Consider the following 20,651-nt stretch of genomic DNA (forward strand, 5'->3'; position numbering starts at 1 on the left):
GCCGTCGCTGGACAATGGGTCAGCGCCAGGCAGGTCCAGCTCCTCCTGGGGTGAGGGTTCCCGCGCCCCAAATCCCGGCGCGGCGCTCCCCCAGTCGCGCCACCCTGCACCCGCCCTCCCTGCCCCGGTTGGTGGGAGGCGGTCACCCCCATCCACCCACACTCCCGACTGGACGCACGCAGCTCCTCCTCGGGGGGCGCTCACGCCCCAGGGCGCAGGGACCCGGCGCGCGCCTTGGCCTCCGCCCGCGGGTTTTCCGCTGCTGCTGACGGGGGTGGGGGGGGGCGCGCGGGGGCGGGGGGGGCGGCGGGGGCGGGGCCACAGCGGCGACTATTTCAGGCGGCGCCCGGTGGCCGGCGCAGCAGCTGTGCGTCCAGCAGAGTAAGTGACCTCCACCCCGCGGCGTCCGGAGTCCGTCCTCACCGCCCCGCGCGGCTGCCCGTCCTCCGAGGGAGCGGCCGGCCCGGCAGAGGGGACCAAGGGGCCGGCGATCCAAGCGCCCGAGGCCCCGCGCGGCCCCCCGCGGCCCCCCGTCCGGGGAAACTGAGGCCCCTGCCCAGAGCCGCTGCCCGTGGGGACGCAGGGGCCCGGCCGGGGGAGGCGGGGAGGCAGGGAGGGCGCGGCCGCGGGCCGGTGCACCCGAGCAGCTGGGGTCTCCGTGAGGCCACAGGCCGGGCCGCTCCCTCCTTGTCTTCGCGTACTGGCAGGTGAGGCGCGGCAGGCACACAGCCCGGCCGGGCCACTCCATGAGGACCGGAACCGGCCTCGGGGCTGCGGGGCCTTGAGTGGAAGTTTGTGCCCCAGGCGACGAGGCAGCGACGCTGGGGGGGGTCAGACGAAGCCCAGCATGTGTGGATGTGTGGACACCGTGGAGGTGGGAGTCAGTGAGGGCAGAGATGAGGCTGGTCGCGGTGGCCCTCTCCCTCGCTCCAGCGGGCCTGGGGGGCAGGGGCAGGCCCTGGGGTGACGCTCAGCAGCCCCAGGCAGCTGGCCCGACCAGCCCCTATGGGTGCCCGGCACAAGAATGGGACAGAGCGGCAGAGGACGCGGGACCCTGGTGTGGGGGCTCCCTGGAGCACCCCTGCTTGGTTCTAGAGAGGAACTGCCAGGCCAAGTGGCACGCAAAGCAACTATAGGGCCCTGCCCAGGGTACCCAGCGAAGCCAATGGGTGTGGGAACAACCAGGCTTCCTGGCCCCTCGCAGCGGGTGGGCAGCTGGGGAGGCAGCATAAACTCTGGAGAGTTGGACAGGCCTAAGCGGAGCCTCCACGCCTCCTGGGTGTGGGGGGCAAGCACGCCTCCCCGCCCCCTGCTGCCCCCCGCCACCCCCTGCGCTTCAGTTCCTCCCTCCGGATGCTGGGTTAGGCCGCCCACTGGCAGCGCTGGTTGCGGTGGGGGTGAACCAGGCATCGTGCACGCGTGATGACGCGGTGTGTTTACTCTCGGGTGGTAGAGCAGGCACTGTGGTTGCGGGTCACCCTATTTACCAAGCAGGCCTGGCCCTGTCTGCTTCCTGTTCCTGGCCGCTCCCTGGGGGTCAGCCCTGTCCCCCTCCCCCGCCCTGGCCTTGCTGGGACCAGGGTCGAGGGCCTTGGAGGATGGTGCTGGGCCCGAGGGGGACCTGCCTTTCTGAATGCAGCTCGCGAGGTGGCGGGGGACACAGGCAGGTGATGAGTTCCCGGCTCACGCGGTTGAAGGCAGGAGCCTTGGGGCCTCTCCGGGTCAGTTTTGCAGGACGAGGAACAGCGCACTCCTCCCGGGTGGCCGTGGGGAGGAGGTGGGGTGGGCGCCCAGGAAGGGCAGAGGAGGGGAGCTGTTGGGATGGCGGCGTCACCCCATTCGGGAGCTGTCAGGGAGAGGCAGGGGCCAGGAGGCCCGCGTTCGGGTCCGAGTCACCTTGCGACCTCAGGCGGCCCTTGACGCCTCCGACGCGTGAAGGGCTCGCCAGAACCCTGTCCCAGCCACTGGAGTTGCGGGGGCGCCGTGGTTGCCGCGGCCTGAGCCCCGAGGCCGCTCGCCTTGAGGTCCCAGCAGGAGTGGCGCAGGCTCTGCTCCCAGTGTCCCTCGGGGCCCCGCAGCCAGACAGGACCAGAGGGGGCAGGGCACGTTGGAGGTTGCGCCCTGGCTGTGTCCCTGCCTCAGCCCAGCCCTGGCGCCATGTGGCTCCCCGGACCGCTAGGCTCCGTGCGGTGGTCCTCTGGATCCTGCAGCCCTTGCTCTGTGGGATCTCAGGTGTTGGCACGGCCCGCAGCCCCCACCGGAGGGGGGCTGTCAAAGGAGCATCTGCCCAACGGAGCGAGGCCATTCCACCTGGAAGGCTCGGCCCCCCAGCTTCTCCCTGGCTCTGGAAGTTCTGGGAGCGTCTGGAGGGGAACCGGGGCTTGGGCACGGAGAAACTGGTGTCCAGAGAGCAAGCCAGCTGGTGCTGCCTGCGCGGGCCGAAGGCCAGAGCCCTGGCGGTCCTACCGGCGGCAACTGCTCAAGCTCACGGCGGTGCTGCTGCCGCACGGGCGCGCCGTGGCCGCTCACCCCTTTGCCCCTCCCCTTGCGCCCCGCAGGCCTGAGCCAGGGTGATGCTGAAGATGGTGACCCTCTTCCAGGCCCTCCCAGGCCAGCAGCCCCCACCGGGGGCCCTTGGCTGCCCCGGAAGACCCCAGAAGTCGTCCTCCACGTCGGAGGGGGAGTCGGAGGCCTCCATGTCAGAGGCCTCCTCTGAGGACCTGGTGCTGCCCCCAGAATCCGAGGGAGCCCGGAAGAGGGGTGAGCAAGAGGCTCTGAGGAAGAAGAAGCCAAAAGGCCTGGCCAACATGTTCAACATCTTCACCAAAGGGAGGAAGAAGAAGGGCCAGTCCCGCTCTGCTGAGCGGGAAGGCCAGGCTGAGTCCGGGCCCAGGCCACAGGACCCACTGCCCACAGGTAGGCTGGGGCCCCCCTGGGACTGGGGCGCCGTGTCAGAGGCGGCCAGGGCCTGGCAGGGCTAGGGTGCCCGCGCAGCTGGCCCACTGGTCCAGGACACAGAGTGGGCAGGGACCATGCGCTTGGAGGTGTCTTCCCTCCAGGCTTCCACCTAAATCTCCTGCCCAATCTTGGGGTCTGGGAGGGGGCAGACGGCTTCCGTCCTATCTGGGACGCAAACAGGCTTCTAGGGACGTATCACTTCGCCCTTCGGGCTCCACGGGCTCCACGGGCTCCACGGGCCTCCTCGCCATGGCTGGCCACACTAACGCGCTGTCTGGTCCTCCCAGTGGAGGAGCTCAAGGTGGACCTGGAGCGCGGGCAGCTGGAGGCGGCAGCGCCGCTGCTGCTGCTGGAGCGGGAGCTGACTGCGTTGGCGGCGGCAGGCGGCACAAGCGTGGAGGACCTGGTGCGGCGCCAGAGCAAAGTGGAGGCGCTGTACGTGCTGCTGCGTGACCAGGTGCTCGGCCTGCTGCGCCGGCCGCTGGAGGCGTCACCTGAGCGGCTGCGCCAGGCAGTGGCCGTGCTGGCAGAGCAGGAGCGCGAGGACCAGCGCGTGGAGGCCGCGGGGCCTGGGCCCGCGGCGCTGGCAGCCACGCGCCCGCGGCGCTGGCTGCAGCTGTGGCGGAGCGGCGTGGCGCAGCAGGCCGAGGAGCGCCTGGGCAGGCCACCGGCCGGGGACGCGGAGGGCAGCTCGGAGGCTCAGCGCACCTTCCTGCACATGGGCCGCACCCTGAAGGAGGACCTGGAGGCTGTGGTGGAGCGGCTGAAGCCGCTGTTCCCCGCTGAGTTCGGCGTTGTGGAAGCCTATGCCCAGAGCTACCACGAGTACTTCGCAGGCCACATGGCGACCCTGGCGCAGTTTGAGCTGTTGGAGCACGACACGTACCTGCTGCTGGTCTGGGTGCAGAACCTCTACCCAAAGTGAGTGGCAGGGAGGCACCGCAGCAACGGGAGGTACCGCAACCCTGGGCAGGGAGCGGGTTCGGCCAGGTCAGTGCAGGCCGAGCCCTTCGCTGGGTCCGCCTGGCACCTGGGATCCCTAATTTTTGAGCCTCAAACACACTCGGCAGCTGGGGACATGGGAGGAGCAGAGAATGGCAGGGACCTCATTCATGAACTGGCAAGGGTGGGGAGGATGGCGAGGACAACCCAGGGCAGGAAGGCTGTGGCAGAGGAGGCCGGGGCCTGTGGGAGCCCAGGGCAGGGCCCTCCCGGCCAGGTCAGGCCGGGGAGTGGGCCTCGGCGGCGCCCAGGAGGACACCGCCTGGCGCAGCGGGCGTGGCCTTGTTCACGGGGCTCCCCTGCTGGGAGAAGGAAGGGTCAGCAGGGGAGGGTGGCGGGGCTCGCGGCCGGAGGGAGTCCCTTCCTGGGCCTGAGGCCGAGCGGGGAGGCATTCAGGGCGCCGAGCAGAGCTTGTGGGCATTTGGAGTCATTGACGGGCTTCGGGGCCTCCCAGGCAGGTCCCAGACCAGGGCCGGGCAGGGCCTTGTGGCCCCTGGGAAAGGCCCCTGCTGGGCAGGGTCGCCCAGGCGGCGCACGGCCGGGCCGGATGCTGGCCGCCGGGGCTGCAGCTCCTCGGGTGGGGCCTGGCTGTGCCAGCGGAGGGACCCGGTAGCGGCGGTGCAGCCCCGGCGGCCCCCGATTTCCCCATTCTCCATGGACCTCTGAGTGCCCGCTGGGTGGGGAGGGACAGAATGGTCATCTTTGCACGGGAAGCCGGCGGTCCCGAGGGGTGGCCCGGCCCCGAGTGTGAAGCCGGCAGGGAGCCCGGAGGAGTAGACTGTGAGCGGTGTCTGAGGGTCTCGGGGACACATCTGGGTGGCCGGGGGCTCGGGTGATGCTCGGCCGCCAGCGAGGGCCAGAGGAAGGGCCAGGGGGCGTGGTGGTGAGGTGCCAGCAGGGCACAGGCAAGCCCCCAGGCGGGCTCTGGGGCCCCGAGCTGGTCCCGTCCTGCTTGTCCTGCCTGACTCCCCAGAAGACGCTGGGCACGGGCGCCGTTGCTGTCAGCCTTCCTGTCCCAGTGACTGGGGGCTTCCAGCCCGGGGCCCCGGGTCAGCACAGCGGCAGGCAGGCCAGCTGGGCCTGGAGCCCTGGGGCGGACGTAGCGTTCAGGGAGGCGTCGCTGAGGCCTGTGGCCGGAAGCGCAGGGAGCAAAGGGACATGGTGCCCAGGCTTTGAACGGGGCGGAGAGAGGGCCGCGCCGGAGCCTCCCGGAGACAAAGGCCCGAGGAAGTGCCAGGGCGGGGCTGCCGCTGGGGGGCCAGGACCCCGCAGAGGCGCCAGGAGGATGAGTGGAGCTGCTTCCGCCTCCGCGGAGCTCTTCCTGCTCCCACGGACCCAGCCTCTGGGGCAGCGGGGCCGGCCCGGCAGGGGCGGGGTGCGGGGCGGAGTGCAGGGGACGGGGCCGTGGGGGGGCACGGGGCGGAGGCTGGCTGCCGCTGCAGGCTGGTGGGCTTCAGGTGCGTGCGAGGGGAGGCCGTATTTTGCAGGTTTTGCCTGCTGGGTGGATGGTTGTCAGGGACCAGGGAGGAAACAGGAAGGCCTGGAAGGGGGCCCCTGCAGGGGGCCCCGCAAGAGATGGGGTGGCTCGGCCCTGGGCCAGGGAGGCTGGAGGCGGATCAGTGAGGGAGAGGTTTTGGAGCCCGAGCGTGTGAGAGGGTGAGGAAGTAAGAGAACCCATCATCGGAGCTGGAGAAGCAGGGATGGGGGTCCATGGGGGGCCAAGCCATGGATTTCAGGGCCCACAGAGACGAAGCCTAAGGGGGAGGGCGCTCGCCTAAGAGACGGTGCTGGGCGGGTGCCGTTTTCTTCATGCCAGCCGCCCTCTGCCCGCAGCGACATCATCAACAGCCCCAAGCTCGCCAGAGAGCTGCAGGGGATCGAGCTGGGGAGCCTCCTGCCCCCCCGGCAGATCCGGCTGCTGGAGGCCACGTTCCTGTCCAACGAGGTGGTAAGTCCGGCAGCAGCACCAGGGCTGGGACAGGGAGGGGCAGGAAGGAGACAGAGAGGAGGCTCGGGAGGGACGGGACATGGGCAGAGAGCTTGGCAAGGACTTCCACGCGGGCAGGGCGATGGGCTTCCTGCCACCCTGGCCCTGCCCCCACAGACCAGCGTGAGGGATCTGATGAACCGCGCCCTGAATCTGGAATCCCAGCACTGGGCCCAAGGTGCGGCGCCCCCGCGGCTGGGCGGCCACTGCCACAGCGAGCTGGCCATCGACATCATCCAGGTAGCGCAGCGCGCCCCTTGTGCTCACGGACAGCCCGCCGCGCGCCCATGCCTGCCTCTGAGCCCGCCCCCTGTGCCTGCGTGCCCCCAGCCCTACCCCAGCCCTGGCCCGGTGGGTCCCTGCTCAGCTTGCCCCCCCCCCCCCCCCCGCACAGATCCTCTCTCAGAGCCAGGCCAAGGCAGAGAACATCACGCCTGACCTCAGTGTGCAGATCAAGCCCCTGCTGGTGGTGGAGCTGGCTGCATTTCTGAGGAGGTGGGTGTGTGCGCGGCCTGCGCGGGGCCCTGCGGCCTCCTCCCTCAGCCCCGTAGGGGATCCACGCCAAGTCAGGGCCCCCAGCCCCTAGAGAGCCAGCTGTTACGAGCAGGAACGCGGCCCCCCGCCCTTCCCCACTGGGCACGGCGTGCCTCCACTCAGCACGGCTCCCAGCAAAGCGCCCTCCTGCTGCGGAGAGGATGCCCCGCAGGGCCTGGGACCCTGGCCTCCCGTTCAGGTGCCGCCTCCAGCGTGACCCGCCCCAACTCTCCTGGCCACCTCCCTTGCCCACCTCTGAGGACTTCTCCATCTGCCCTCGGCCCCCTCCAGTCTCCCCGATGTAGAGGGGCAGCAGAGCTGTGCTGGCCCCTGGTCAGGCGCTCTGCCCGGCCTGGCCCCACTGGCCTCAGGGTGTGAAGTCAGTCCTGTGATGCTAGGGGCCGGCGCCGCCCCGGGCCGTGGGGGCCCATCCCGGGTAAAAGCGCTTGCTCCACCACCCCGGGGAGGCCCGGTGTTTGTGCCGGTCTTGCAAGCGCCCCTTCTGGTTTCACCAGGTACCAGCGAGCCTTTGATGAATTTCTGGAGCGGTGCAGGCTGCTGAGAAATTACAGGGCCAATGTCATGGCCAACATCAATAACTGCGGGTCCTTGCGGTGAGGAGCTGAGGGCCCTGGGAGGGGGCGTGGGAGCAGGGAGCCCAGGGAGGGCGCTGCCTGCTGGAGAGAAGGGGTAGTGAGGAGGCGGCGCGAGCTGCGGGCACCGAGGTGGAACAGAGTAAGGCCTGCGGGGAAAGAGGCGAGCAGGGCCCGCACAGCAGGAAGCACCGGGGTGCCGGGGGTCAAGCTGCCAAGCACGCAGGCCAAGGATTTCCTGGTGATTTTATCCTTAGAACAGCCCTGTGAGGGGGCGCGGCAAGCTCACGGAGGTGCACAGAGGCTGAGCCGCGCACCCCCAGTTATAAGAGGGTGTGGCCTGGCGGGGGGGGGCGGTGAGCAGGCTGGGCCCCGCCGGGGGAGTGTGGGTGGGATGGCTTGGACCTGCTCCCGCAGGGAATAGAGACCCACGGAGGGGGCTAGAGTGGAGCAGTGGTTGAGGAAGGTTCGCCTCGGGCTGGCCGGCCCTCCAGGTCTGAGCTGCAGGCTGGGCAGGGCTGGTGTGACCCCCTGGCTCCCTGGCCTTCCAGGATGTCTGTGGAGCAGAACTGGCAGACGTCCCAGGACCTGCTGGGCCCCCTGAGTGAGCTCAAGAGCCACGGCTTCGACGCCCTGCTCCAGAGCCTGGCGGGGAGCCTGAAGGTAGCCGAGGCCTCCTTTCCGGGGCCCCTGCTGCGCCCGGTGCTGGGGACATGGGGAGGGGCGGGAGGGAGGGTAGAAGCCAAGGCTGGCCTGTGGGGGGCTGGGGCTGCCCGGGGGGACCGTGGAGGCCTTGGCCTTGCCCCCGTCAGGTCAGCCTGGAGCTTGGCCTCCGAGGGGCCGCCCAGGGCTGGGAGGGCACGGAAGAGCTTTGCTGGACCCCACCCTTTTAGACTCAGCCCAGTTTGCCTCCCTCGCCCCCACCCCCCCCTTTTCCAGCCTATCCCCAGACCTAACTGCCAGCTGTGATGCTCAGAGCCTTGGCAGCCACCCATGGCCCCCTCTTCTGGGGCCAAGGAATCCACAGAAAGCCCCTAGTTCCTGCAGCAGAGGGCGAGGCCGGCCGGCGAAGGGTCGGGGGGGTTCCCTGCCTGCCCTCCAGGGGGCCGCCTGGTCCCCAGTGACCAGAGCCGGAGGCCAGCCGCCCAGCTGGGCGGCCTGCTGGGGTGAAGTCCAGACTCCCGCCCTGGGGACTTGGCAGCAGTCAGGCATGGGCCTTGTTTATGCAGGAATTTATTTGTTTAAAGAGAGGGCAGGGGTGATGAGATGGCTTTGACTTCGAAGGAGCCACAGCCGGCTGACCTTGGAGAAGGGCACACAAACCCACCCCCCCCACTTCCTGTCTGCGACCCGAGCTCAGGAGCTCAGTCCAGGTTCCCTGGCGGCCCTGGAGGCGGTGTGTGTCTCCCTGCCGCGGGCAGCCCTTCCCCTGCCGGGCAGGCCCAGACGCCCTGCCCCTCTCCTGTCGCAGCCCCTGTTCAAGAGGTTCAAGCAGACCCGCTGGGCGGCCGCTGCGCAGACCACGGAGGAGATCGTGCTCACTGTGGAAAGGGCGCTGCCTGAGTTCTCGGGGCTGCAGGACTCTCTCCGGGAGGTGAGGGCCCTGGGCTGGGGGCTGGGCGCGGGGCGCTGGGCCGGCAGGGGCTGCAGCCTGAGCACACGGGCCCACGCAGGTGTGTGCACCCCCACGAACACTCGCGTGCGTGCACCCCTTTGCTCTGCCCCCTGCCCCTCCTTGGGCGCCTGGCTTCGAGACTTCAAGGGAGGCGGTGAGCTCCCCGCAGGGGGTGGCTCACACGGCCCTGTCCCCGGCCCACGCAGGAGCTCATGGAGCTTGTCCACCTGCACCTGGTGAAGGAATACATTGTGCGGCTCAGCGCAGGGCACCTGGTCCTCAAGACTGCGGAGCAGCAGAGGCAGCTCGCGGAGCAGATCTTGGCCAACGCTGACCTCATCCAGGACTTCTGCATTCAGAACGTAAGCCCCGACCGCCAGGGATGGGCCGCCCCTCTCCCTCTGGGCCTCCCTGAGCTCCAGCAGGTCTGGCCTGAACCTCTCTGGGCCCCTGGGTGCCCTCCCGGAGCAGAGGCGGCCTCCCTCCAACCCGGCCTGCACTTGCAGGGCTCCCCGGCGGCCTGGCTGCAACAGGCCCTCCCCACGCTCGCCGAGATCATTCGCCTGCAAGACCCCAATGCCATCAAGATGGAAGTGGCCACTTACGCCACCTTGTACCCCGACTTCAGGTGAGAACGGAGCACCGCACGACCTGGGCAGTCGGCATGGCCCTGCCGGCCCTGCCGTGGTCAGAGCCCAGCGTGGCTGCAGTCCGCCCCTTGGGGTGCGTGGAGCTCGGTAGTGGCCGCGCAGCGCAGGCCTGGTGGCCAGTCTTGGCTCAGTGCTGGCTGTGCCAGCCGCTGTGCTGGCCGCCGTGCCGGGGTCCTGCAGCGCAGCTCACTCGTGGGATCCTCGCCGCAGCCCTGCGCGGCTGGCACACGAGGACCGGGGAGGAGAAGGCAGGCGTGCAGCGGGACGCGGCGAGTCGGCGGTAGAGCTGAGGTGAATGCAGCAGTCTGGCTCCACGGTCGGCCTTTAAGGTGCTGCCTCTCAGAAGGGAAGCTGAGGCCAGAGAGACCAGGGACTCGCTAGAGGCCATGGCATGTCAGCGATGCCGCTGGGGTCCCAGTCAGCCTAGAGGGCCTCGGGGACGAGGACCTGGGCCCAGGCTCCTCTTCCAGAGAGGAGCAGCCAGGGGGCTGTGAGCCAGGGGGGTGGTGTCTCTGGGCATCCCGTGGCACGGAGGGCAAGTCTGAATGCGCCCTGGGCCGGAGTAACGGCTCAGCCCGATCCAGCCCAGCCCGCCCGCTGCTCTAGTCAGCGTAGCCGCCCTCCCCAACCCCTGCACTCGCCCACCTGTTCACCCACCCACACAAGCCGCCATCTCCCCCGCGGCTCATCTGGCCACGTACAGGGGTGGTTATATAGCTCTCCAGCGATAGACGAGGGGGCACTCCAAAAAACCGGAATTTATTTATAAAAAATTGTGTATTCATTCTTACATGTTTAAACGTCCGTGACCTTCAAAATACTCTCCATTGGACGCAACACACCTACTGAGGCTTTTTTTTCCACTGCTCAAAACAGTTTTTGAACTTGTCGATTTTGATGCCTTTTAGGGCTTCTGCCATTCTTTTGTTTCACCTCTTCCACATCAGCAAAATGTTTCCCTTTGAGGACTTTTTTCATCCAGTGAAACAAAAAAGTCTCTCGGGGCGGGACTGGGTGTATAGGGAGGGTGGCGCACCGGGTCTTGTCATTTTTAGGCAAGAAGCTTCTCGCAACAGTGCCAGCTGGTACACAGATACAGATGGGTTCTCAGAATACTCACCTAGCGGGGCCTGTGTGACAAAGGGCCTGCCCCCCAGAAGATAATTCCGGTTTTTGGGATGCCCCTCGTACTTACTCACCCATCCCTATATCTACCCATCCAGCCACCCTCACACTCACCTGTCCCTCGACCTACTCATCCATTGTCCATCCACCCCCACCCATCCATCCATGCATCCATTTATATACCCGCTCATCCCTCATCCTTCCATTTATTCATCCATCGTTCCACCTGCTCGCTTATCCACCTGTGCATCTATTCACCCACCTATCCATCCTTCATCCACCCCTACCCCTCCATCCCCTCCTCCACCCACCCACCCATCCACCCACCCACCCACCCATGCATCTTTCCATCATCCACCTCCACCCATCAGCTCACTCGTCCATCCCTCCACTCACCTCCCACAACAAGTACTGAGGGGTCCGCCAGGTGCCAGGCTCTGTCCCCGGCACCGGGTGCCATGAGGTAGAAGACAGACCTGGTTTCCCTTCTCCCCCATGTAGCTTACAGTCTACTGAAGGTTAGCAATAATGAGGTCATCAGGCATGGAAATATGATTCCAAATTGTAAAGATTATTTAAGCAACAGGAGGTGCTGACTTGAGAGGCGGGAAAGGCTCCAGGCGGAGGTGACATTTTAGCTGAGACGTACAGAGCGGGAGGAATGGGTCCTCTCAGGGGCATGTGGATGGGCAGCCCGTCCAAGGCTTGCGACAGGCAGCCGCTCGCTGTGCTCTAGGGACGGACAGGTGGCCGGTGCTGCTGGACCTCCGTGGGCGGCCCGCGCAGCCCCGCCTGGGGGTGGGGGCAGGCTGCAGGGCACGGCGCTTGGGCCAGGGGTCTGGGGAGCTGGGGCGGGGCGTGAGCAGCGGTGTCGGCGACCAGGCTGGACTGACCGTTCGCTCTCCTCACCAGCAAAGGCCACCTGAGCGCCATATTGGCCATCAAGGGGAACATGTCAAGCAGCGAAGCCAAGAGCATCCGGAGCATCCTGGACGTCAGTCCCAGGGCACACGGGCCCTTCAAGTCCCTATTTTCTCTTATAAACGTCAGTTAGCATTTCCTGCAGCCTGACCCGCTGTGAGCGCGGCAGGTGGCAGACCCAGCCCTCTGCGGGGCATCACCCGCCAGGGGGCAGTTCAGGCCGGCACCGGCATCACAGCCCCTCTCGGGCCTCCTGCCTTCTGCCGCTGCTTCTGCCCGGCCCTGGCCGAGGTGCCGGCCCCTGGCATCTGGCACTGGACAGGCCGCGGGCTGTTGCCAGTCCCGTGGGGCTGGAGCACCCGTGGTGAGGAGCCAGTGAGGCCACCCCTGAAGAATGACAGTTGCCTGTGTGCGCTCATGGAGGGAGAGCAGCCAGGGCCAGAGATCCCGGCCCCCCGTCCACAGGGCCCTCCCCAGCCTGCCTCCCAGCCGCCCTCTGTGTGGCCCCATCCGAGTGCCCGGGCCGCGGACCCGCCCTGCCTCCCCCGCTTCCCTTGCCCAGGGCTGGCTCAGCAAGTCTGTGGGACGGAAGGCAGCTGGAAGGAAAGAAGGGGAAGAGGAGCTCTTATCTGGGGCCTGGAAGGGCCCCCCCAGCAAGCTGGGGCCCCGCCGGCACTGAAGCCCCCCTCCAGAAGGCACGGGGACCCCTGCGGCTCGGAGCCTGGCCTCTCGTTGCCCACGGGCACCCCCGAGGGTGGGCCCAGGAGGGGACCTCCGGGGGTCTTCTAGAGCTCAGCCTGCCCCCCATGCAGGCCAAGATGCGGGACCTCTGACCCCCTGACCCATGTCAGTTTCTTCCTGCTGCTGTAACAAATTTTCATACACAGCAGCTTAAAGCAAGACTTACTCAGCCCTGAGGCCCCATGCAGGTCTGTGGGCTCAAGTTAAAGGGGGAGGGTGTCCCTTCAGGCCTGGTCCAGTTGTGGGCGACCCCCCCAACCTTGGCTCACAGCCCTGCCCATTCTGAAGCCTCGCCCCATCCCAGCGCTTCCCTCCTGCCCCCGTCGTCCATTTTAAGGGCCCTTGGGATTGCCCTTGGCCCAGCCAGGTGACCCAGGAACCCCTCCCTATTTGTCACGTCAGCAGATTGGCAACCTTGACTTCACCTGCACCCTTCACTCCCCCTCACGTGGGACCTCGCGTAGTTGCAGGTGCCGGAGATGAGGACGTGGGCTTCTGTGGGGGCCACGGTTTTGCTCACCATGGCCTCCACTTGTCCCCTGCCCTGCCGGACACTCTGTGCTGCCTCTGAAGACGGGTTCAGTTGCCCCGCCATGGACCCTCTCCATGGCGGGGGGCGGTGCAGCTCTCTTTCCAGGTACTTGGCTGGCAGCTCGCCCGCGCCAGCGGCACCCCGGGGCCTTTGTACACTTGTAGAGTTAGCATGTTTGATGTTGTTAATATTATTTTTGATAATACTGCTTTTGTAGATGCCTACTCAGGACGAGGTCTGGGTTTTTCTAGTTGGATATAAAGCTGGTTTCAGAAGTGGCTGTGCAGTGACTTCTTTGGGCAGCGGGGGTGGGCATCAGAGACTTCCCCAGGCTCTCGCAGTCCTGGGCAGGCCTGTCCTGGCTCCGCCGCAGTCCCCCGTGGGTCCAGCCCCGCAGCACTTGCCGGCCCCTCTCACCGGCCAGCAGGGGCTTGGGCGGGGCCTGCCTGCAGCACCGCCGGTCACGCCCCCGCCCCCGCCTGCACACGCCTCCCCGCAGTCCTTTCCTGAGGCGGGCGGGGCGGGGCGGGGCGGGGCGGGGCGGGGCTGCTGGGACTCTGAGCAGCCGTTTCCGCTCGGTGCGGGGCGTCGGCGGGAACGTGCTCTCAATGCTGCTGGAATTGACCCGGAAAGCTGCACCTGCGCACAGGGGGCCTGCGGTCTGCACAGAGGGGCCCCGCTCACCGTGGGGCGTGTTGCCGGACCACAGGGGCCCGTTTGCCGCGCACATCAGAGCCAATAGGAGGCGGGCAGGAGTCTGCAGCCAAGCAAGGGCGGGTTTACGGAGGAGGCTGCGTCCCAGGTCGGCCGTGCCCCCACCCCAGGGCCGACAGCGGCTGTCCGGGAGCTGCGGCTGGTCTCTCAAGGGTGCAGCTGGGGGTCGGCCTGGCGCTGAAGCACAACCGAGGTCTAGATGTTACCTTGTTTCATCAAAACTCTGTCTGCGGCCACCAGACATGAAGCCTTTTGTGAAGGCGGCTGGATGCCGCCCAAAGCCTCATTGTTTTGAGGACTTGATGACTGGGGGGGGGGGGGGGTTGGGGGCGCGGGGCGGGGGGGTGAGTCACAGCACTGGCTGAGGCCAGTCCGAGCCGGAAAATATCCACCCGAAGGGCAGACCAAGAGAAAACGAGGTTCCTGTGCAGCTACAAGGGGCTTACCTCGGCACTCCCACCCTGGCCCAGGGTGAAGGGGAGGGAGCAGTGGAAGGAGGTGCCCGGCCTGGTCCATTCCACGGAGGGGGCGCACGAAGGCACCGCCTTTGGGGCGCGGGGTCCTGCGGGAGAGGCCCGGATCTCCGCGCCTGGGCCAGGCTCAGAGGGGCTGGGGGCGTGGCGGGGAGGCCACGTCCGTGGGGCCAGGAAGGATGGGCGGGACCCTCAGCGCAGCGGGGAGAAGGGAGGGAGGGGACAGCAGCCCCAGGAGACTGTGGTCCGCGGGGCGCCGGGTGCGTGGCCCTCGGCTGGTTGGAGCCTTGTGGGGAGATGCGGCCTCGGCTCAGTTTCTGGGGTCACTGCTCCCTGGCTTGGGGGGGCACAGAGAGGAGGGGGACGCAATGTCGAGAGCCCAGGACCAAGAGGAGGTTTTAGTGGATGAAAAAGGGGCCACACAGGGCACCCGACAGGCCCGGGGGAGCCCGCATGGCAGCCTCACAGACTCAGAGACCAAAGCAGCCACACAGGAGGCTCTGACGCGAAAACCTCCAACTGCAAGCGGGTCACGGCCGGCGGTCCCGCCCTGGGCTAGTGGCTCCCTCGACCAAGGTCGGTCTTTGCCTTAACTGAGCCCCAACGATCGCCTTTTCCACCTAAGATAACATGCCTTTGGAATGTCAGCCTGATCTTCTTTTCCAGCCCCCCAGGGCTCACCGGCCTGCACCAGAGCCCAGCCCCCCACCCCGCAGCCTGTCCCCCCACACCGTCTCCGTGGGCGGTAAGTGCTCACTGTCCCGGACTCGCCCGCCCACCTGTGTGGAAGGCGTGCGTCTCTTACTTCCTATCCAGTCCCGGAGATTCCCTGGCTTTGTTTTCTCCCGCCCCCCTAATCTACCACCCATGGATTCACATGACCCCCCTTATGTCTCCTCCTCTGATGCTAATGTATAAAATGAGGTGCAAAACTGCTGTTCTTGGAAGCACTTTCCTAATCCTTGGAGATTTTGCTTCCCGGCAGCTGTCATCACTTGGGCTCAAAGAAACTCATAAAAATTCTTACAGCCCTCACCTGTGTGCTCTGTTGGGGGGGTGCCGTCCTGCAGGCCAAAAGGCTGCAGGTTTGATTCCCAGTCAGGGCATGTGCCTGGGTTGCAGGTTTGCTCTGGCTGGTTGCACATGGGAGGAAACGAATCGATGTTTCTCTCTCTCTCTTCCTCCCCCCCACCCCCCGCCCCGCTCCTCTCTCTAAAATCAATAAACACGCCCTCAGGTGAGGGTTTTAAAAAATTCTTACAGGTTTGGACATTTCTTATGTCAACATTTTAAATGGAGGCAGAGGTGAACAGACTTGAGAGGGTGGATTTAAACCAGAAAGCACCCGCCCCCAGCCTTGCTGTGGCCTGGGTGGGCAGGCTCGCGGGGGCCGCCGCGTGCAGGGGTGGGGGGGCAGCCTCGAGGGGGGGCTCAGAATGCGGGGGCAGCTGCAGGGACCCGGAGGGGGGCCTCTCCGGGGCGGCCTGTGCCCACAGCACTCCGGGGCAGCTGGCTCCAGGCCAGCAGCAGGGACTGCTGTTCCTGCCACCAGGGCAGGGGAAAGGGCTTGAAGTCCCTCCAGAGTCACCAGTCCCAGCCACCGCCAAGGACTCTACACCAGCGACACCCCCGCCCTGCCCCCGCGCCCCGCCCCCCGCCGCCCACCGGAGACCCCCAGTAAGGGAAGGACCTCAGAGCGCAGGAGGGGAGCCTGGGCGGGGCCTCTGGGGCCACCTGCTCTCTTGGACCCGGACATGGGGCCCCGCCCCTCCTGTGGACCCCGGGACCCGTCCTCCAGCCCAGCCCCTTTCCCTGCTTGGGGCAGGGCGATGCGGAAGGCGGCCCGGCGGCCCCTAAGGCTGACATTCCTGGGGCCCCCAGAAACGGGACAGTTCAGGTCCAAGGGCAGGGGGTGGCCGGGGAGGGGGCGGGCGGCAGAGTCACTGGGGCAGCCCTGTGGCCAGGGGGAGCGCTCCCCGGGGAGGGGACGGTTGTCTGGGGACCCCCGGCTGGAAGGAACAGTGCGGGGAAGGGTCCCCGTGTCAGGAAGACAGGGCCGGGGGAGGGCGCGGGTGCAGGCAGGGAGTGGAGCAAGAACCCACCGGAGCGGGGCTGGACTCTCGGGGCCTTCCCTGGGCGGGGGCGGGGTTCGCTGCCGCCGTAAAGAAAAGGTCTGGGCCTGAGAAAGAGTATGACTGCGACTCGGAAAGATGCTTCGGGCTGCTGCACGGAGAGCGGGGGACAGTGGGCGACCAGGCGGCCACGGCAGGGGCTGGACGAGACCCCAGTCCATCCAGCCAGGGGGGCGCGGCGGGGGGCGCCTGGGGTGCTGCTTCCTGGCAGGGTGGCCTGGGAGCGGGGTGAGGCCCTGGGGGTGGAGTCTGAGGAGCTAAGTCCCAGAGGCCTGCAGAAGGGACGGCGGCTCGTGAGACTGTCCAAACCCAGTCGGCGGCCACTCTGTACGGTCGGGCTGGCGGCCTCCCGGCCGCCGGGACTCGGGGCTCTGGGGCTACGGCCTGCGCAGCCCCGCGCAGGGCCCCGCCCACAGGCCCGCCCCCGCGACCCCCGCCCCTACCCCGCCAGGGACGCGCCTTAGCGAGGCGCTCACGTCCCAAGGGCGCAGGTACTAGCGGCTGACCTTGATCGTAGCTGCAAATACTGGAAAGTCCCTCAGTGTCAGGAAACGCCCCGAACAATGCGGTGCCAGGCAGCTGTGAACGCGGAGGGGGCTCCAACAGGTAACGTTCAAGGTAGGCAAGCAGGCGCCTGCAGGCCAGCGTTGGGGGCGCCGCCTCCAGATGAAGCAGAGCGGAAACGTGCCCTTTCCGCTCGCCCACAGGCGTGGGTCGGGCGGCCTGGAGAGCACCCCAGGAGGTAGCAGTGGTCATTTGTGGGTGTGCACACAGGGGGAGGGGTGCTGGCGGGGAGGGAAGGAGGCCGCAGTGGCAAGGGGCTGCTTCATGGTACAGCCTGTTTTAATTGTTTATTATTGAGCCATGGGAATGTGCCGGGTACTGACCATTTATAACCTAGCATTTCATCGAGAAAGGGAAGCGTGCGTTGCTGGAGGTTCGAAACGAGAAGGTGAGGCCCGCGGGGCTCAGGTGGGACAGTCCAGCCGTGTCCAGCGCCCGCTGGAAGTGGGTTCTCAGCCTAGTTCAGCGCCAGGTGTCCAGCAGCAGCCACAGTACCCATCGCTGGCTGTGGTCATTACTCCACCGGGTGTCACGGCCACTGAACGGAGACAGTTACCTGAAGACGGAACTGGAAAGCTGGCCTCCAAGGAACTGCAGAGAGATGTCAAGGGGAGAAAAGGGGGAAAGGGTCAGCATACGCGAACCCACACATCCGCCAAGGCAGTGGGCCGGGCGCCCCGTTTGCGGGGTGGCTGGGTGGCCACGCTAACCGCCCGCGGCTCCCTTCTCCCCCCACTCCCCCTGGCCTCCCCCTCCTCAGCCAGGACCCCTGCCAGCGGGGGGCCTTCACTCGATGAGATGACCGGAAGCCCGGGTCCCGAGGGGTCTGCGTCCTCGATCGTGACACTTTCTGTGCGCGGCTTTCCGTTCATCTTTACTGTTGGCCCTGGAAGCCGTAGGCAGAGCTGCGGAGCACCCCGGCCCGCGCCCGTACCCAACTGCCGTTTCCCTGGGCGACCACGCCCTGTCCCTCGGCCACTAGAGCAGCCTCTTCTTAGGGCCTTGGCTCAGGGGCATAATAGGCCCAACGCAGCGTCATCTTTCAGTCCAGTGAAGGCGCCGTGTGCCCCCGACCAGCGTTCCCCCGTCGTGGCCCGAGCCCTGACTTCAGCGGCGCTGGAGGTTGGGTGTAAGGGGCGAGGCCCCCCCTACGCCCACTCCTTGCTCCCAGGGCCACGCGCTTTGGCTGCTGCAGGGCCACAGCTGTGTGTCGGGACCCTGTGGCACAGCCCTGCCTTTCCTGGACGCTGCTGCCCAACCAGCACCGAGACCAGACGTGCGGTGAGTGCCCCAGCCTCCCGCAGCCAGTCACCTCCGGGGACGGGCCACACGGGGAGCCCAGTGAATGCCATGGCCCTGAGCCCACACAGCCGTGCTTCCTTGGTGGTGAAATGAACTCCTGGGTCGGAAGCCCTGTGCGTGTGGGATACCGGGCGACAAGCAGGGCCTTCCGAGGGCCTGGGAATCATGCTCCGGACCGAAGCACTGCGGGCGAGGAAGGGGTCCAGGGCAGTCACCCGCCGCCGGGTGCCGGCTGCTCTGCCCCGGAGACGGCGTCAACGCGAGCCAAGTGCCGGTCCCTGCTGGTGTCAGAGAAGACGCCGGGCAGAAGCCCGGGCAGCCTGCTCAGAGGAGTCCGTGTCCCTGAGCCCTGTGTGGCCACAGCCCTGTCACCAAAGCCATGTTGTGGGCGGGCTCGTTGAGAAAGCACTGGGGTGACTGGGGAAAGAGGCTGTTGTGGGTCAAATTATGCCCCCCCCCCAAAGTCATAGAGAAGTCCTACCGCCCAGTACCTAAGAACGTGACCTTGTGTGGAGCTAGGATCTTTGTAGAGGCGATAAAGTTAAAATGAGGTCATGAGGGTGGGTTCTAATTAAGTATGACTGATGTCCTCACAGACAGGGGAAATTTGGAGACAGGCCCACATGTCCGGGAAGAAGGGCACGTGGCAACGGAGGCAGAGATCGGGGCGATGCTTCTACAAGCCCAGGCCTGCCAAAGGCTTCCAGAGAACCGTAGCAGCGCAGCAAGAAGCCGGGCCTGGCTCCCTGCACCCTCGGCCGGAAGCACCCGGCCAGCCGCTGGGCCTCGGGCTTCCATCCTCTGGAGCTGGGAGAGGCTCCGCTCCGCTGTTTCAGGCCGGCTGCGGGACTTGGTTGCAGAAGTCCAGGCAGGCAGATGCAAAGCCCGCCAGACACCTCCGCAGAGTGTCCCTCTTCGCCCGGTTGCTAAGGCCACGTCTGGAGCGGCGTCCCCGCAGCCCACAAATGCATGCGTGTTTGCACCCACTTCCCCAGGTTTTCACGTCACCCAACTCCCAGTTCTGTTTTTTCCAAGTCCCTGACCATCCAGCCAAATGGCGAGCAACTGTCTAAATCAGCACAGATCTGTGTCGTGAGCCACCTCTCTCTAGACACAGCGGACAACGGAAGGTATTGCCCAGTTCTGCATCCGGGGATGTTGCTCATGACTGCCCTTCAGGGCCACCTCTGAGAGGGGCCGCGCGCTGTCCACTCTCAGGGGCGACTAGCACACCGTGCCGCTCTATCTATCAACGAGGTGACTTTCCTGCTCGACACCCCACAAGCCAGAGGCACGGACTCGGGGTGTGGGGGGACAGGCGTGGCGCACCAGGAGTTGGTGTGGAAGGGGCCTGAGCCTCCTTCTGGGCAGATCACCTGCGCGTCCTGGACCTGCTTAGGCTCGGCCGCCCATCCTGCCCGCACGTGGTGGCAGTTGCGGCCGCACACGCCAGACCGATGGCCGGGCAGTCTAACCACACCGAGCTCATGAGGACAGACTCAGGCCCGTGACCACCCGTGTCTCCCAGGGGGGAGCCGGAAGCAGCTCCTCAGAAGGAGGACGCTCCCCTGCAGAGGAGGGTGTAGAATCGCTCCAGAACTCTGGGGCCCTGGCTGAGGGCTTCCCAGGAGACTGGCCACGGACACTTTGCACCCCTGGGTCCGCTGGGCCGCAGGGCCTACGGCAGAGTGGCTGCTGCCGTCCGGCAGCCTGAGCCTGCACAGCCACCCCTGGCCCAGCTGTCCCCGTGAAACTGGCCCCTGCAGGGGACTCTGCCGAGGTCACAGTGCAGCACACTGAGTCACAGCGCTCCCCAAATCCGACAAGGCCTAACCCTTTCTAAGGCAAATGGTAAGGGGGCTGCGTTTGCCTTTCACTTTGGAGGAGGTATTAAAAATTCTCCAGGCCAAATGATGCCCCAGAACTGAGAAATCACAGAGGCTAAATTTGGGGGGTTATCTCGCGCCTTGTGGTTCACACCTGTCTCACGGCGGCATCTGAAGTACTTGCCGCTTCCAGCTGATCAGAGCCAATTAGCATAACGTCTTCAATGTGATGGGCCAGCGCAACACATTGTGGGGCCTTTCGATAAAAAAAGGACTTACAGGTGGAAAGAAGATCGGTGGGTGGCAGCGGTGGGGGAGACAAGGAGGGAAAGGCGAGTTTCTTCAGTTTTTTTTTAAGAGAGAGAGGAAGGGAAGGAGAAAGAGAGGAAGAAAAACATCACAGTGAGAGGGAAACATCGGTCCCTCGCCTCTCTCCCGAGCCTTGACGGGGGAGCAAGCCCAAACCCAGGCACGCGCCCTGGCCTGCAATGAAACCGCAAACCTTTCAGCATGTGGAACAATGCCCAACCCACTACGACAACCTGGCCGGGGCAGAGTTAATGTTTCAGGGCGGAGGTTTGTTTTTACAAGATGAGAAAGCTCTGAGGATGTATAGTGGTGATGATTGTACAACAACATGAATGTACTTCATGCTACTAAACTGTGTATTTAAAATTGGTTAAAATGGGATTTCCCGCCAAGATGGAGGCTTGGTAGACACGTCTTGCCTCCTCATGCAACCACAGAAAGAATTACAACTAGAACTCACAAAAGACAACACCTAGAACCGTCAGAGAGCTGAGCTGTATGGAAGTCCGACAACCAAGGATTTAGGAAGCCACATTCGTCCAGACGGGTAGCGGGGACGGAGCTGCGGAGACAAGCCCGGTGGGGCAAGGAAGCGGTGCGGTGTGGAGAGGCGGCGGCAGCACATTGGACGATCCCACGTTCGCGTGTGTGGATGAAAACCAGGCGCGACACA

General features: G+C 66.1%; 1 protein-coding gene across 1 annotated transcript; it reads left to right on the top strand.

Annotated features, from left to right (window-relative positions):
• Nucleotides 1-352: 352 nt before the first annotated feature.
• Nucleotides 353-12,865, top strand: TNFAIP2 (TNF alpha induced protein 2). Its single transcript, XM_054567755.1, has 12 exons — nucleotides 353-381; nucleotides 2,559-2,916; nucleotides 3,246-3,879; nucleotides 5,794-5,908; nucleotides 6,065-6,187; nucleotides 6,342-6,442; nucleotides 6,997-7,095; nucleotides 7,626-7,737; nucleotides 8,546-8,668; nucleotides 8,896-9,051; nucleotides 9,196-9,317; nucleotides 11,377-12,865. Exons 2-12 carry the CDS (start codon nucleotides 2,574-2,576, stop codon nucleotides 11,516-11,518), a joined length of 2,070 nt encoding a protein of 689 aa, XP_054423730.1. The 5' UTR covers nucleotides 353-381; nucleotides 2,559-2,573; the 3' UTR covers nucleotides 11,519-12,865.
• Nucleotides 12,866-20,651: the final 7,786 nt, after the last annotated feature.

The sequence above is a fragment of the Pteronotus mesoamericanus genome, unplaced genomic scaffold (genome assembly GCF_021234165.1).
Source record: "Pteronotus mesoamericanus isolate MK-2021 breed Mesoamerican mustached bat unplaced genomic scaffold, CSHL_Meso_final contig_192, whole genome shotgun sequence".
Lineage (NCBI taxonomy): Eukaryota > Metazoa > Chordata > Mammalia > Chiroptera > Mormoopidae > Pteronotus > Pteronotus mesoamericanus.